At 38.8% G+C, this 17,131-nt stretch overlaps 1 protein-coding gene across 1 annotated transcript in view; it reads left to right on the forward strand.

The window, feature by feature from the left end:
• The window catches only part of Ccnj (cyclin J), a 28,364-nt gene extending 12,383 nt beyond the window's left edge, over positions 1-15,981 (forward strand). Inside the window, exons 3-6 of the mRNA XM_013017572.1 lie at positions 3,393-3,603; positions 12,658-12,957; positions 13,045-13,204; positions 13,720-15,981. Of these exons, the coding sequence (XP_012873026.1) occupies positions 3,393-3,603; positions 12,658-12,957; positions 13,045-13,204; positions 13,720-14,131 (1,083 nt within the window). The 3' untranslated portion in view covers positions 14,132-15,981. The remainder of the gene's footprint in view (positions 1-3,392; positions 3,604-12,657; positions 12,958-13,044; positions 13,205-13,719) is intronic.
• The last annotated feature ends 1,150 nt before the right edge of the window (positions 15,982-17,131 follow it).

Here is a 17,131-nt window from a genome sequence, read left to right on the forward strand (position 1 = left end):
CCCCCCCCCCATACACACACCAAAAGAAATGTACTCATTATCTTGCTCATGTAATTGTAACCCCTCTGTACGGTATTTTCAATAAAAAATAATAAAAAAAATTAAAAAAAAAACATTGAAGAAGCTGGGTGCCAGTGGTTCATGCTTTGTAATCCTAACTACTCAGGAAGCTGAAATCTGAGGATTGTGGTTCAAAGCCAGCTGAGTAGGAAAGTCTCTGAGATTCTTACCTCCAGTTAATCACTGGGGAAAGAAAACTGTTAGTGGAGCTGTGGCTCAAGTGGTAAAGTGTTAGCCTTGAGCAAAAGAGTTCAGACCCAGAGTTCAAGCTCCAGGACCAGCAAAAGAAAGAGGGGGGGGGAGAAAGAAAGGGGGGGGGAGAGAGGAAGGAAGGAAAGAAAGAAAGAAGGAAAAATGTTAAAGTAGATATCCTACAGACTTGTACTTAGACTTAGTATTTTTTCTAGGTATTTATTTCACCTTGGCTGGACAATTGCTCTGTTCGGGGATGATGGCATTTAGAATGTTGAGCCCAGTGAGGACTTGAGACTGGAGATGATGCATTTGGACTTTTCTGTACTTTGGTCTTTTGAGATCCTGAGAAGCAAGTAGGAGTAAGAGTGTTCATTTCTAGGGAATTGTGAATACACAGCAGAAGGAACTTGTAGGCTGAGAAAAACATACTCATTTCTCATGTTGCATAGTATAGTAACTGGACAAAGACAACAAACTCTTAACAGTCATCTGGTTGTACTTTATCATTTAAAAAGATGAAGCCAGGTACCAGTAGCTCATATCTATAATCTTAGCTACTCAGGAAGCTGAGACCTGACCTGAAGGATTGTTGTTCAAAGCCAGCCTGGGAAGAAATATCCAAGATCCTTTTCAATTAACCTGAAAAATAAGTTAGGATAGAGATGTAGCTCAAGTGTTACAACAACATCCATAATCAAGAAAGGCGAGGAAAGCTTGAGGCCCTGAGTTCAAGCCCAACTACTGGCAAAAAATATAATACAGTACAGTAAAGTACAGTACAGATGATAAAAATGTATTGAACACATGGCTCTTAAATTTTTTGACTCTGTTTTTGGTAAGATTAACATAGTTAAAACTAAAGTCCACTGGTGTTTTCCAAGTATGTTTCCTAGTGAATCTTGAAGTTCATATTCAGACTCCTTTTCCAGAGCAGCTACTCTTGCTTTGTTTTTTTTTTTCCCAACTCCTTTCCCTCTGAGCTCTGTTAGATCTTCTTCCTCAGCATCCAAGTAGTACTGTGATTATTGTATTGTATTTTAATAATCTTTGTGTTTTAATTCACCTGCTAGCCAGAAGCTTGAGACTAGTTTTATAGTGTTAACAATGTCCCAGAGGCAGAAACAACTCTGCCTGTGAGCAGATAAATGAATGGGTAAACAGAATATGAGACAGACAGACAGATAGATACATAGCGATAGGCAAACAGACAGACAAGCTATTCTGGCTATAAAAGAAAATCTTGCCTGCCACTGGTGGCTCACACCTATAATCCCAGCTTCTCAGTAGGCTGAGATCTGAGGACCGCAGTTGGAAGCCAGCCTGGGCAGGAAAGTCCATGAGACTCTTATCCCAACCACCAGAAAACCGGAAGTGTTGCTTTGGCTCAAAGTGATAGAACACTTGCCTTGATCTTAAGAGCTCAGGAACAGTGCCCACACATTGACCCCACCCCAATTTTTTTTTTGATATATGGTAAGTAGATAAACCTTGACACAAAAGACTATTACTATATGTTAATAATGGATGTAGTGTACAGGTATCAGTTCAAGTTCCTACTTAAGGTTCTTTAGGGTATATATGTAAAAGTAGAATTGTTGGGTCATATAGTAGTTCTTTGTTTAATTTTTTGAGGAACTGCTATACCATTGTCTGCAGTCATTGCACCATTTTATATTATCACCAGTAATGCACAAGGATTCAGATTTTCATGTTTTTGCTGACACATGTTTTCTTTTTTAAATAATAGGGGTATGAAATAGTATCTCATCATACTGATTTTGATTTGCAATTTCTTAATGATTATTGATGTTGAACTTCTTTTCATGTGCTTCTTAGCCATTTGAACATCTTCTTTGGAGAATTGTGTATTCAAGATTATTTTAAAAATGGGGTTGTTATTGTTCAATTGTTTTGTATTGTTCAATTTTTATGCTAGCCTGGGTCTTGAACTCAGGGCCTAGACACCACTCCTGAGCTCTTTTACTCAACTAGTGCTCCACTTTGATGGTTAACTGGAAATAAGAGACTCACATACTTTCTTGCCTGGGCTGGCTTTGAACCATGATCCTCAGATCTCAGCCTTCTGAGTGGTCACTGGCTCCCAGTCCAGGAAATCTGTATATAATTTTGAAAGAGCTGGAACCCAGTTGTCCAGTGCTTGCCTATCATGCATAATGCCCTGGGTTCACTCCTAGCTCTACAAAAATAAATAAGTAAAGGAGCAATGTTAACTCTGAAAAAGCTTAAAAATAATTTAGATATTGATCCTTCATTAGATTTATGATTTGTAAATTGTTCTCTCATTAAGTGAGGTACTTTTCTTCACTCTGTTGTAGTGCCTTTCAGTATTTATCTTTTTTCTTTATTTTTTGTGCCTTTTATTTCATTTGTGTTTTTGATACCATATCTATGTTACTTCTTTCCGTTGTGGTACCTGTTGGGTTTCATTTCAGTATTATGCTGCTCTTACAAAATGAATTTAAAGCTTTCCATCTTTTCTCTGTGCTCTTGAAACCTTTTAATGCTATAGAATTTTTCCAGTATTCTAAAATTGAGCTAGTATAATGTGCTTCTGATATTTAATATTTATGGTTAAATTTTTGGATGTATAAAAGGATGATGGCAAAGCTAAAGTCATAAAACTGCCAATGGGAAACACAGTTAGAAGATGCTAATGGATGTGTGCAGCTCTCCAAATTGCTGCCAATATACTGTAGTATATATACAACATATCTTATCTCTTACCTATATCCAAAAGCTTGAGCTTCCTGGAGCAGGGCGTATTTCAGTAGTGTGGTTGGTTTTTTAAGGACATTATTCTGAGAAAACCCAATAGAGAAGGTAAGGATTCTCTGACTAAAGGTCTTTGTAGAATACATCCATTCCAAAGCAAGAAACACAATTGTTCACATTATAATTATTTATTTTATATGGTTACGAATAAGGAGAAATGTTTTAGGCTAATTTTTAAATGTGGATTGTTATCCTCCCACTCAACTTTTTCTTTTCTGTGTCTTCAACAAAAGTGTGTTTTGAGTACTTGTAACATTAATAATGTTGGAAAAACAGTAACTCTTTGTATTGTGGTGATAATTCTACAGGTTGTGTTAGACTAAATGTGGTTGTTCTTGATTTAGGAGCTGAAGTTGCCCTCCTACAAAGGCCAGTCCCCTCAGCTAAGTCTCAGGAGGTACTTTGCTGACTTGATTGCCATAGTGAGCAATCGCTTCACACTCTGCCCTTCTGCCCGACATCTTGCTGTCTATCTGCTGGACCTATTTATGGATCGCTATGACATCTCTATCCAGCAGCTACATTTAGTTGCACTATCCTGTCTTCTCCTAGCAAGTAAGTATTAATTTGATCTATAAGACTAGAATCTCTATTGTTTATATGATAAAATAAAGTTATGTAGAACTTTGAATTTTCAATTACCAAATCTCATTCATTCCAGTTTATCCCTATCAAGAAGTTTATGTTGAAAATACATCTTGGCACAGTAATTATCAATTAGGCATTTAAGAATAGTTCTGGAACTGGGTGTTCATACCTTATTCCTAGCTAGTGAGGAGACTGAGATCTGAGGATCATGGTTCAAAGTCAACCCAAGCAGGAAAGTCTGTGGGACCTTTTTCTCTAATAAACTACCAAAAAAGCTGCAAGTGGAACTGTGGCTTAAATGGTAGAGAGCTAGCCTTGAACAAAGGAAGCTCAGAGATAGAAACCAGGCCTAGAGCTCAAGTCCCAGGACTGGCACACACACAAAAATAAAAAGTTCTCAAGTAATTTAAAGACGTGTACCCAAATCCTACATTCTGAAGATTCTGATAGTAATATGAATTCTAGGCTGCTACAGATCTACTGAGTCAGATTCTACATAATAGAACCTGGCTGTTTATTAATGTTTTTAAATTTCCAAAGGTGATTTCTATATACCTTTTCAGTTGAGAACCACTCTTTCAAATCAGCAGTTCACAACTGAGAACAATTTTGTCCCACAGGGCATACTTCATCAGTAAGAGGAGACACTTTTGTTGGGGGTGGGGTGTGGAGTTGCTGTTAGACACCCTGTGGTGAAAAGGACAGGTCCCTGGAACAAACAATTCCCTGGCTCAAAACATCCTTGGAGATAAAATTGAGAAACTCTTGGCTTAAAGGTGCCATACTCTGGCTGGGAAGGTGGCTCAGTGGTAGAGTGCTTGTCTTGCATGCATGAGGCCCTGGGTTCGATTCCTTAGCACCACAGAAGCAGAAAAAGCCGTAAGTGGTGCTGTGGCTCAAGTGGTAGAGCGCTAGCCTTGAGCTGAAGAGTTGAGGGACAGCACCCAGGCCCAGAGTTCAGGCCCCACGAGCGACAAAAAAAAAAAAAAGAAAGAAAGAAAAGGAAAAAAAAATGCCACACTCTTATTTTGTTAGAATACTTTATAGTTCCACAAAATAAATTAGCTTAATTTGTTGAAAGTTCATGAGCAACTTTTGCAAATGGGAAAGCCTTTTCTTGTGCTGCAAGATAGAATCTAACAAAGCCAGGTGCTAGTGCTCAGGCTTGTAATCCTAACTACTCAGGAGGCTGAGATCTGATAGTGAACCACTATCTAAAAGATAGTGGTTCAAAGCCAGCATGGCCAGCAAAGTCTAAGATTTACTTCTAATAATAACCTGACTTGATGTCAAGTGTGGAACGTGCTACTAGACCTTTTGGTGTCTCTTTCTCTTAATATTCTGTGGATCATTTCATTGCTTGCTAATGCCCATGCCCACACTGAAGAGGTGGGGTCAAGTAAGTAATTGAAATGGAAGTTTTCTTTTGGCAATGTGAAAAGATTATATTCAGTATTGAAACTGAATGGATAAAGTTGCTTCTAAATCTAAATACAGTCATACATGGTATAATTTCTGATATTAATCGCTACTTTTTCTTTTTCTTTTTTGTCAGTCTTGGGGTTTTGAACTCTGGGCCTGGGCGCTGCCCTCAGCTCTTCAGTTCAAGGCTCGCACTCTACCACTTGAGCCACAGCGCCATTTCCAGTTTTCTGGGTGATTAATTGGAGATAAGAGTCTCACAGACTTTCCTGTCCAGGCTGGCTTTGAACCTCGATCCTCAGATCTCAGCCTCTTGAGTAGCTAGGATTAAAGGTGTGAGCTACTGGCACTAGCACTAATCTTTTCTGACCCTTATTCTTCCTATGAATTAATGGCCTCAGCCACTAAATTTTGAATGTTCTTTTGTAAGTTAAGGTTTCTTTTATGTAGGACAGACTGAGTGTAAATAAAACACAACCACAGTGATGACTTGCCATTGTTGTATGTTTAGGTTTAGATGGAACCTGCTTATGTAGCATTTGGAACCTTTTATCTGGACCTAGCCACCATTCCAGTCTCATGTAAACCTTGAGCCAGATTCTTAGCAGAGAACTGTCTTTCCTAGCTACATTTCCCCTTTAGTCAGTTGTCCTCTAAGATCCAGACATCTCCTGTTTCCCTCCCCTTCCAGAAGACAGAGGTAATACTTAAATATTTATAATTAACCTTATTTAACTTTTAATTAAAGTTTCATGCTCCTAGGTAATCACATGTACAATGCTGTATGTATTTCATCACTGGCTGTGAAGCCATTTGGGGTTTAATTATTTGCTTAAGATTGGAAAAACCCATACTTGACAGGTGAGCTATATGAGAATCCACAAATAAAACTGCTTTAATCCACAGAATGTTGGTTAAATTAGTGAAAAGTCATTTTTGACCTGCTGTGGCTGTTACTGTCATTTTGAAGTCTCATTTGCTCAGCCTGCAGTTCTTAAAGTGTTGTGAGCCAAGTGGGAGGCTCATCTTGGTGGACTTAAAATGATGCTTATGTAGCTCATAGACTAACTTAAGTTACCGAATAAAACTTATCCATACAGAAGTGAGTTGGGGCTGGGAAGGTGGCTCAGTGGTAGAGCGCTTGCCTTGCATGCCAGAGGCCCTGGATTCGATTCCTCAGCACCACATAAACAAAAAGAAAAAAGCCAGAAGTGGCGCTGTGGCTCAAGTGGTAGAGTGCTAGCCTTGAGCTGAAGAGCTGAGGAACAGCACCCAGGCCCAGAGTTCAGGCCCCACGACCAGATCCAAAAAAAAAAAAAAGTGACTTGGGCTTACTAAACTGGTTACTCATCAATTACCTGTCATTCTTAAAATTCACGAGGACTGTCATAGTTAATAAGAATTTTGAGTTGAGCCAAGCATCTGTGGCTCATGCCTGTAATCCTAACTACTCAGGAGGCTGAGATCTGAGGATCAAGGTTCAAAGCCAGCCCTGGCAGGAAAGTCCTTGAGACTCTTATCTCCAATTAACCACCAGAAAACGAGACATGGTTATGTGGCCTAAAGCGCTAGAGCGCTAGCCTTAAGCTGACGAGCTCAAGGACAGCGCCTAGGCCCAGAGTTCAAGCCCCACGACTGACAACAAACAAAACAAAAAACAAAAACCAGAATTTTGAGTTGAGCATGGCACATGCCTACTGTGCCTCCTACTTGGAAGACTGAAACAGGTAGATTTCATTAGTTTAAAACCATCTAGGCAACATAATGAGACCTAGCTCAAAAAAGAAAAGCAAAAGAATCTTGCCCACTATGTAGTACTTGCCACAGGTGCTATGGAGTTTACACAGTCTACAGATCTAGAGGAAAGGTACTTTTGTTTTTGTGCTAACTTATGTTGGTTGAAATGGAGTTTTCACTTCTCGTGTTTAAATTACATGTTACATTTAAGGTCATGATACATTTGCTTTCTTAAGGATTATTGGCTTAAAGAAATTGTAATATTGTGATTGGTTTTATTTTAAGTTTTTTATCGTCTAGAAACTAGGCTTTAGAATCAGTATTTGCTGTGGTTCAAATGTGAATCCTTTTTCACCTATTGATGAAAGTGCTGGGTTTCTCCTCCCTTTCTGCTGACACACATGACCCCTTTTTCCTTTGAGAGAAAAATTCTGGTGTTTCAGACATGCACTTATTCTTTGGCCACACTGGGTTATTAAACTCAGGGCCTTTCGTTTGTTGGGCAGGAACTCTACCACTTCAGCCAACCTCTCCCAGCCCCTTTTGCTTTTTAGTTATTTTTCAGTTTAGGGTCTTGTGTTTTTTACTTAGGATAGCCTAGACTCTGTTACCCTTACGTAAGCTTCCTGTGTGAGTGCGATGACAGTGTGACCACCACATACAGCTTTCATTGAACTAGTGTCTCACTAACTTCCTTGGCTAGCCTCATATCATAATCTTCCAACATCTCTGCCTTCCATACAGCTGGCATTATAGTCATGAGTCACACTTCTGGCCTTTTAAAAAATTATTCTTGGCATAAATAAATTATACCAAAAGAGTGTCATTGTAATTTTTCCATAGCATTTGTTTACATTCCATCATCTTACATTTGGATACCTGTGGGGTGTCCCCAATTAGGTATCATAAACATTCAAATACTGCTCCTATATTTGCATAATTGAAAGTGGTTTGCTCCTCCCCTCAGTTTGGGGATGGTATCTTCTAGTATGATAATGAAGAAGAACTTCTAGCTGATAGGATCAGGTAATAGTTGGATTTCAGTTATATTAAAGGTTGGGAACTGTAGATAATGTTGGCCAGAAACTGACCACAGTCAGTAAGTTCCAGGGGTAAAACATAGCTTCTTGAAGTGTATATACTATTAGAGATAGGCAAACAGGACCTATACATTGTCTTTTTTTGGAGAGAAATGTGTAGTATTTTAGAGGAAGAATCATGATTGACTTCCTGGGTTTTTACCAACAATATGAATTTCAGCAGTACTGGAGTCTCACATTATTTCTCTGTAAAATGGGAACCAAAGCACTTGGCTTTATTTATGCTGCTTTATAATCTATAAACTTTAGTCTGGCTCCATATCCCAAAAGTTCTGGCTTATTCTAAAATGGACCCAATTTGTGCAGGACTATATGTTCTTTCTTCCCTTGGCTTCTGTGACTACCATTAAACTAACAGAAAATTTGCAGCAGTCTTGGAAATGAGACTTCTGATAGTATGTTCAAGGTCTTGTATAACCAAGAAATGACCTTGACATTAAGATGAAAGCAAATTTAAAAATCATAGGATTTTAGAGACACGATTCATTACAAATGCTTGTTTTTCCTTGTTTACCGATGCTGGGTTAGCACAATTTTATACTGTATTATCTGTTAGGTGAAAATATGACATTTTAGTTTTGATTTAGATTTTAATTTTTAATGAGCTGTTTTTTTCCTTTTCCTGTTCTTTACCCAATTAAAAAATTAGATTGATGATATTAGAAACTTGTGAGGATTCTCAGTATATATTTTCCACTTTAGTAATGAAAGAATAGAATGAACCAGGTGCTGGTGCCTCACGCCTGTAATTCTAGCTACTCAGGAGGCTGAGATCTGAAGGACTGTGGTTTGAAGCCAACTCAGGCAGGAAAGTCCATTAAACTCTTATCTCCAATAAAAGAAAAGGCCAGAAGTGGCATTGTGGTTCAAGTGGTAGAGAACTAGCTTTGAGTACAAAGAGTCTCAGAGACACTGCCCATGTCCCTAAGTTTAAGTCCCGGGAAAGGCGAAAAAAAAAAAAGAAAAGAAGAAGAGAATGTACAGTCAGGTCCTGGTGGCTCACACCTGTAATCCTAGCTCCTCAGGAGGCTAACTTCAGGAAGATTGCCTTTCAAAACAAGCCAGGGCAGAAAAGCTTTTAAGACCCTATCTTGCAAATAGCCAGTTAGAAATGGGGCTGGAGTTATGGTTCAAGAGAGAGCGCAGGCCTAGCAAACACAATACTGTGAGTTCAGACCCTAATAATGCCCTACCACCAACACCAAAATACACACACACACACAAAATGTGGATTGGTCAAGTTCATAATGGCATCAGGTCCATGTCCTGCAGACTGTGCAAATCTCTACCACAGACTTAGATTTGTTGCTGGCTTTGAAAATATACTGCTCTCCACGGCTGATCTTAATATATCCTGTTCAAGGAAAGACAACCTAGTGTTTTGTTTCTGTGGTCTCTTAATTCTTTATTTTCTGGGAAGCAGATATAAATTTCCTGTTCTCTTAGTTCCTGTTTGGGCCCTTTATCAATATAATCACATGGTTTTTGGTATTTCCTTTCAATTGAAGAACTGACTTTTTGATGTGCATAGTATTATGAATAAATAAATTTAAAATAACAATAAAAACTATATTCAGAGCAATTAAAAACTATAGACCTTAATGCAGGTACACATTGGTGTTATCACAGTTTTTGAAATCCTTTAATTATTCATGTAGCTGAATATATATCACTATAAGTAGTGAAAGTCCCAAAAAATTAAGCCTACATTAGAATTCTGATTATTATGCAGTGTGCAAGATACTTTTAACTTTGTAAACCCATTCATGTTTATATTAGCTGAATATTTATAGAGAAGGCTGTCATTGTGATAGTTGTCCCAATATAATCTTGTGCAGTACTTTGGTTTAGAAGTGCAAATTTGAGGATTCATAAATCTTCATTTGTGGTACTTTGGTTTAGAAGTGCAGATTTGAGGATTCATAAATCTCTTCATTTGCACTTTCATACTTTAACACAAGTGGTCAGTCTTACCACCTTAATTTCTTGATTGTAGACAATTTTATTTTTAATGTTTAAAGTTTCAGGAAGATAATATGAAACATCCCTGATCCTTGAATTATGGTGACTTAAAGTATATTAGTTTCTTCAAAGGAACTTCAAACATGATATAAGTAATGTCATTAATTTTTACAATATTCCTTTGAAGTGTATTGTCAGTTTTGCTGTGCTACACAAACATCAGGGTGCTTTGAAAGCCTTAATGATTCATCCCAAGGGACTGGACAATATTCCTAGTTCAGTCTTCCTCTGCAGAATTTCACTTTATTATGCAGAAACAATGGTTTCCCTTCCTGTCTCAGTGATGATGCTCTGTCTAACCACTTTAGTGACATGGGTGACATGTGTGCTCTTGGCTGAACATATGAAATTTATCTTTATGTGATTTGACTGGGAAGAGCTAGCTAGATTCTTGAAAACCTGAATATGTTTTAGATACAGTATTTACTTAAAGAGTGGTTTAGAGCTGGGTGTGGCCCATGCCTGTGCAAACCCAGCTACTCTCTGGGCCTGGGGCAGAAAAATCACACAGGTTCAGGCCAGCCTGGACAACTTAGACCTTGTGTCAAAATAAAATGAACTGGGGGTATTACCACAATACAGCATTTGTCTGGAATATGTCTTAGGCTTGATCTCCAGAAAACCCTCTCAAAACATGATTTAGCTAGTTTCATAATTTCTCTGGAGCAGTAGCCACCATCTCTACCATTCTTCTGGTGTCAGTGACAAAAACTTCTACCCCAGTTAGGGTCCTTGAGCAAAGACCAAGATTGCAGCAGCACTTTTTCACCAACCCCAGTTGAAGACAAGAGAAGCAAACCTCTTTGGCTACTGCCCCATTGCCCGTACCCTGACCATCTACACTGAGCAGCCTTGGTACCTTACCATTAACTTTGCCAGGCACCTTTGACACAGGCCTGGAATCCTAGCTACTTGGGAGGCTGAGCTTGTTGGGATATTGGCTTGAGGCCAGACCAGTACAGATAATAAGTTCAGGAGATTCCTTCTCAAAGAACTGGGTGTGGTAGTTAGTGGTTATTACCCTAGCTACTGGAAAGCCTATGATAGGTAGATCATATCCAGGCACATACCCTGGCAAGAAGTGAGACCCTATATCTGAAAATAAAAGGTAGAAATCAGAGCTGGATGGATTGTGAATATGGCTTAGTGGTAGAGTGCTTGCCTAGCATGCAGGAAGCCCTGGGTTCAATTCCTCAGCACCACATATACAGAAAAAGCCAGAAGTGGCACTGTAGCTCAAATCATAGAGTGCTACCCTTGAGCAAAAGAAAAAGAAGCTTGGGGACAGTGCCCAAGCCTAGAGTTCAAGCCCCAGTCCCAGAAAAAAGAAATCAGAGCGAGAGGCATGTCTCAGAGATAAGAGTTCCTTGCTTAGCAAGCATAAGACCTGAGTTCCTACCCCCCCCTCCAAAAAAATTTTAATTCTTAGGAAAATTTTGGACAAGGGTATATGTTATCTATTCATGAGAAATCTGTACTTCTAATGTGATTTTTAAATTTTAATTTAAGCATTGAGAGAAGTCATGCTTGTAACTTCTGTTCTTTCATGGAACAAAGACACAGACACACATGCACAAAGACTTGGCCAGCTTTATTGCTTTCTCTGGAATATCTGAACAATGCTTGATAGTTTGTGTATTTTCTTCAGCTAAAAGTTGTAGAAGTTACCTAATATAAATAAAAAAGTGTTTGCTTGGAAATTGATATTAATCTATAGAAACAGTTTTCTGTGGCTGGACAGGTAATCCTACTCCTCAGCTTTGCATAGATGAAACCTGTGAATGGGTATTCCCTGAAAAGAAGATAATGCCTTTGAATAATGACCATCCACCTTTCATGTACTCTTTATTCCTATCTGCCTTGTGAAAGAGGATTTCAAATAGGATAATAAAGTATTTCCTCCATTTATTACAAAGTAGACTTACCTGGGCTTTTGGCGGGTGGTGTGTGTGTGTCTGTGTGTGTGGATATTGGGGTTAGCTCCTGGGTTGTACTTTTGCTTGGCTTTTTTGCTTGAGGTTAGTGCTCTACTACTTGAGCCACAAGTATACTTCTGGCTTTTTGTTGGTTAATTGGAGCTAAGAATCTCATGGCTTTTTCTACCCAGACTGGCAATCCTTAGATCTCAGTCTCCTGAGTAGCTAGGTTATAGCTGTGAGCCACCAGTACTTGGCTTGGAATTTTCATTTTGAATTCAAGAAGAGAGACAGGACTTTTTGTGGAATGATACTTACGTTAGATAATCACTCAGCTTTTCCCCTAAGTTCTTTTATCTGTTACTGAGATTCTGCTAACCATATGCCAAAATAAAATACTTTGGGCTTACCTAATTTATTTCAGATAAAGCTATAACATTAAATTATTAAAACTCTCTCTTCTATTGTAAAATAATCAATTTTTTGTCACCAACAACCACCTGGCCCACAGAAAGAAAACTTTCTGGGAAGAATCAACTGGTGAGACTTGAGTTATTTTTTTAATTATCACATATGACTGATTATGTTTAAGACCTAAATCAAATGTCCCAAGCGTATGTTTTTCAAAGGCTGAGGAAAGGTGAGGGACATTGGTACTAGAGAAGAAAACAAGCAAATGTAGAGACAGAGCTCTATGGCACAGTCATCATGGAAGGTAGAAGAAAAAATGTCCCTTCATTTAAATCTGATCGGTTAGCCTGCAAATCCCATTTAACTGATCAGACCTCTAATGATCATCTTAACATTTTTCCTTTTCTTACAAGGTAAATTTGAAGAGAAAGAAGATAGCGTGCCTAAGTTGGAGCAGCTCAATAGCCTGGGTTGCATGACCAATATGAACCTGGTATTAACAAAGCAAAATTTGCTACATATGGAACTATTATTATTAGAAACCTTTCAGTGGAACCTCTGCCTTCCTACAGCTGCTCACTTCATTGAGTATTATCTCTCTGAAGCTGTACATGAAACAGATCTTCATGATGGCTGGCCAATGATCTGCTTGGAAAAAACTAAACTCTACATGGCCAAATATGCAGATTACTTCCTTGAAGTGTCCCTGCAAGGTGAGTTTTTGGGAATTCCACTTAAGTGACTTGTGCACTGTGAATCGTGTATTCTGTTGCTTAAGTTCATTTTTGGTGTCTCCACAGATTATGCCTTTCTAAATTATGCACCTTCTTTAGTAGCTGCTGCATGTGTGGCTTCTTCGAGGATTATACTTCGTCTTTCTCCAACATGGCCCACAAGACTACATCGCCTTACTGCTTACTCCTGGGATTTCTTAGTGCAGTGTATTGAACGGCTGTTGATGTAAGCCTTTCTTGCCCTGGTGTTTGTAATTCCTCATTAACATTTTTCTTCATGTATAAGGTGCCCTAAAAACAACTCCTCAAAGCCACCAAGCTCTTGGATATTTGGCTTCTGGTAGCTACTTGGTGCCATTAGTAAACCACTGTATGAGCAGTACTCTGTGGCAGGGGACCTTGTTTTGGCTGTTGACCAGTATAAAATGATTCTAGATACATGAAAGGAAAAAAGTCCTCTTGTAGGTTTCTAGTTAACTCTTTCCCCATTCCTGTTCCTGCATCTTGGATTTTTAGGGGCCATTAGGATATATCTGAAGTGACAGCCGCCACACTTACCATGACCACTGTGCTTATTGTGAACTCATCTCAAAAGCTGGAAGGAACCCCTAAAGCTGCCCACATAGTTCACACCATGGGAAATAGCTTTGGGAGGATTTGGGGAGGTCTCACTGTTGTGTGGCAGTGTGTGGAATCATCTTCTTGAGTAATGGTATTGTTTCATTTCTCTCCATGTCTCAGTGCTCATGATAATGATGTGAAAGAAGCAAACAAACAGAGAGCACAGTCAGGCCCTCAGTCAGCACAACTAGGCATGTTCCAGACAGCCTCCCAGCCCTCACGGCCAGTTCACTTTCAGCAACCCCAGTATCTCCACCAGACTCATCAGACCTCGCTGCAGTATCGCCATCCTGTGTCAGATCAACCAAGCTGTCAGCAGATTGTATCTACCACACACACCTCATCTTACACACTACAGACATGTCCTGCTGGCTTCCAAACTAGTGTTCAGAGCCTTGGGCACATGCAGACTGGTGTTGGGATGTCTCTAGCAATACCAGTAGAAGTTAAACCCTGTCTGAGTGTTTCTTACAACCGGAGTTACCAGATAAATGAACATTACCCTTGTATTACTCCGTGCTTTGAAAGGTGATTGTATGCAAGTAATAACTGACCCAAACAGGCCTTGCAGCTCTGGGGCAGGCTCTTGTAAACTTCTCTTCAGAAGGAAAGGGATCCAGATAACACCAGACAGAACTCTGCAGGTACCACAGCAGGAAGACTGAATATCCCTGCGTATCACAGCATCATGAGTATCCTGTTACAGCAAAACCCTGTGTAACAAAAATGTTCAAGCCCTAGCTGACGGTCCCAATATTTCAAAATATTCAATACAGCAGAAATTTTGGACAGACTGCAGATGGCCATTTTCAGATTTGACCTGTGGTAGGCTTGGACTCTTGCTTGGATTAGATGTCAAAGACTAGTGTTTATCTATGGACTTGCCAAACCGTTTTTCATGAAGGAAAGTTAACAGTATTACTTTTTGAAGACATTTTTAATTCAGTTTTGAGGGGTTTTTGGGGTTTTTTTTTACCTGACGTGAATTTCTAAGTTTAAATTCATCTGTGCTATACCAATCTGTGCAGTAAAAAATTGTGTCAGATTATGTAAGTTCCTGTCATAAATAATGTAGGTATCTGAATTTATTTACTAAAATTAGGTGTGGAATAGATCTCTTATCTTGAAATCTTGGTTATATTTGTGTTTTTCCCTAAGTGATCCAACTCACATCTATAACATGAAAACACATTTAACTCAGGGAGTTTGTACTACTTGGAAACATTTAACTGTAATGCATCATACTTTGGGATGTTAGAGTGTGAACTACCTTTATAACATGCTAAACTATTCCCCTAGGATGTGTTTTCCAATGAGATCATAATATTGTAGCCCAGAATGATTGGAATGTGGTTCTGTAATTCATGTATAGGTTTGAAGTTGTCAGTGCAATTGAGATTTATAGTCTGATTTGATGTTATTCCTAAAAGAGCTTTTTCAAGGGAAGGAATAGCTAAAATATGTCCATATTAGAATACAGTCCTGTAGGTTATTCTGGAATGGAGGGCAGCCAGGATTTACTCAGGTAGTGCTAGCCCAGCACTTGTTATGTGGAAGACAGGTTTGGTAAACAGCCTCCAGCTGGTTGGTCTGAGCAGACAGGGATACTGATTACAAGATTGTAATAGCCACTTTCACTTGGCCCTGCAACTGCCCTGGGACATTTCACTCTGCTGGTGGTGAGTGAAAGCAGCAATAATAGTCATTATAGTAAAGGCAATTTGGGCATAAAGTGTTTGAGAGAATAGACATTAAAAAGTTAAAAATGTAATAACTGGTAAATACATCCTTATCTGTGGGAGGAAACAGATTTGATAGAGGGAAGTTTCTCGTTTAAAAATTAGTGTGTCCATTTGTGTTCTTTTAAAGGTAGCACTTGAATAGAAGGGTCCGCATGGCAGATGTGTGACTACCACAATGTGCATTGAAGACAGACTTGTTACAGAGCTGTGGGTATGCAGCAGGTGATTCCATAATCAAGTCAGTGGCCTTTGTTAAGAAGGGTAGGGCTCAACATAGTAGTGGGGTGATCCAGAGGCTCCAGTGGATGAGTGTGAGGGAGTGGCTTCTGCCAACCTGAATTCTTAGAAGACATGCCTTATCCTTAAAAGGAAAACACTTATGTTTAGAGTATACAGGGCATAATGTGGATTTCATAGCCCAGCAAATGGCACAAAAGCCACTCAGGTAAGAACATTCATGGCAGTTTTTAAACATGAAAATTGTTTTCTGAAAGTATCACTTTTCCTCTTTAAAAGGGCTGCTAATTGGATTTTAATCATTCTTAACAAAACTTGAATTACATGGGGGAAAGTACGTTCAAAAGATAATATCAGCCAGGTGCCAGTGGTTCATGCTTGTAATCCGAGCTACTCAAGAGACTATTTGGAGGATCAAGGTTCAAAACCAGCATTCATGAGACTCCTATCTCCAGCAAAAAGCTGGGCCAGATGTACATCATAAGTTGGTAGAGTGCCAGCCAGAAGTAAGCAAGCTGAGCAAGAGAGCAAGGCCCTCATTTCAAGCTCCAGGACCAGCATGAAAAAGAAAAAAAAAGATAATGTTCATTTTCACGAATAGAAGCCAGCAACTTTGAATCCAGTTTTCAGTATTGTAACTACCTCAGTAATGCTATGAATGTAAGATAATTGGGATAAAGATCCTAACTTGAAACAACAACTAGTGCCTGTGGTAATTTAATGTCTTGTCAAATGCTTTTATTGATTGGTTTGTATGTCTCTTGTTATAGAAAAATATGCCTTTTTGAAAAGTTTATTAACACTTTTCCAGTTTATATTTTAAAAAGCTAAAGAACACTGGATTAATTTTTTGAGGGGGGGGCTTAGAATAAGATAATTGGTTAATTGATTACTATTGCTGCATACCCAGGGTAGGATGGCTTTTTTTAAAACATTAGGTTTCAATATAAATACAACTCAACAACTGTTAGATTGGGGGGGGATGTGTAGGGTTTGTTTTGTTTAATTTATTGATTAGTCCTTGAAGATTTTTTTTTTTAATTACTGGACCATCGGATGTGTACTGTGAAGAGATTAATGGTATGTATAAAGGGCTTTACCAAAGTCCGCTAAATAGACACTACTCAAGTACAGACTGTAAACCAAAATGTATCAGTGTATGACATAAATTACAAATAGTAAGTATGGTGCTAAAGTCTACACCAATGGAACTAGATGAGTGCTATGCACTTAATTTTAAAATAAACTAGTTTTCACTAAATTGGCCTTGGTGGTTTTGTTTTAAATGTAGTTTGTACTTTGTAGCTCCATCAAGTCATGTTATTGTATTAGACATGATTATATTTACTCAGGCATCCAGCTATTGAATATAGCCACAGGGGTGGGACACAGTTGCCCCTTTATGTCCAAGCATGGAAGCCCACAGACTACAATGGACACCACTTTTGCCTTTTGAGCTTAAATTGACTCTTACGTTAACAACTGCAGCCTTGATTTATTATACAATGATGGAAGCTTGAATAAGCATATAATCTTTTTCTTTTGCCAGTCCG

Source organism: Dipodomys ordii, unplaced genomic scaffold, assembly GCF_000151885.1.
Source record: "Dipodomys ordii isolate 6190 unplaced genomic scaffold, Dord_2.0 Scaffold36, whole genome shotgun sequence".
Classification (NCBI taxonomy): Eukaryota; Metazoa; Chordata; class Mammalia; order Rodentia; family Heteromyidae; genus Dipodomys; species Dipodomys ordii.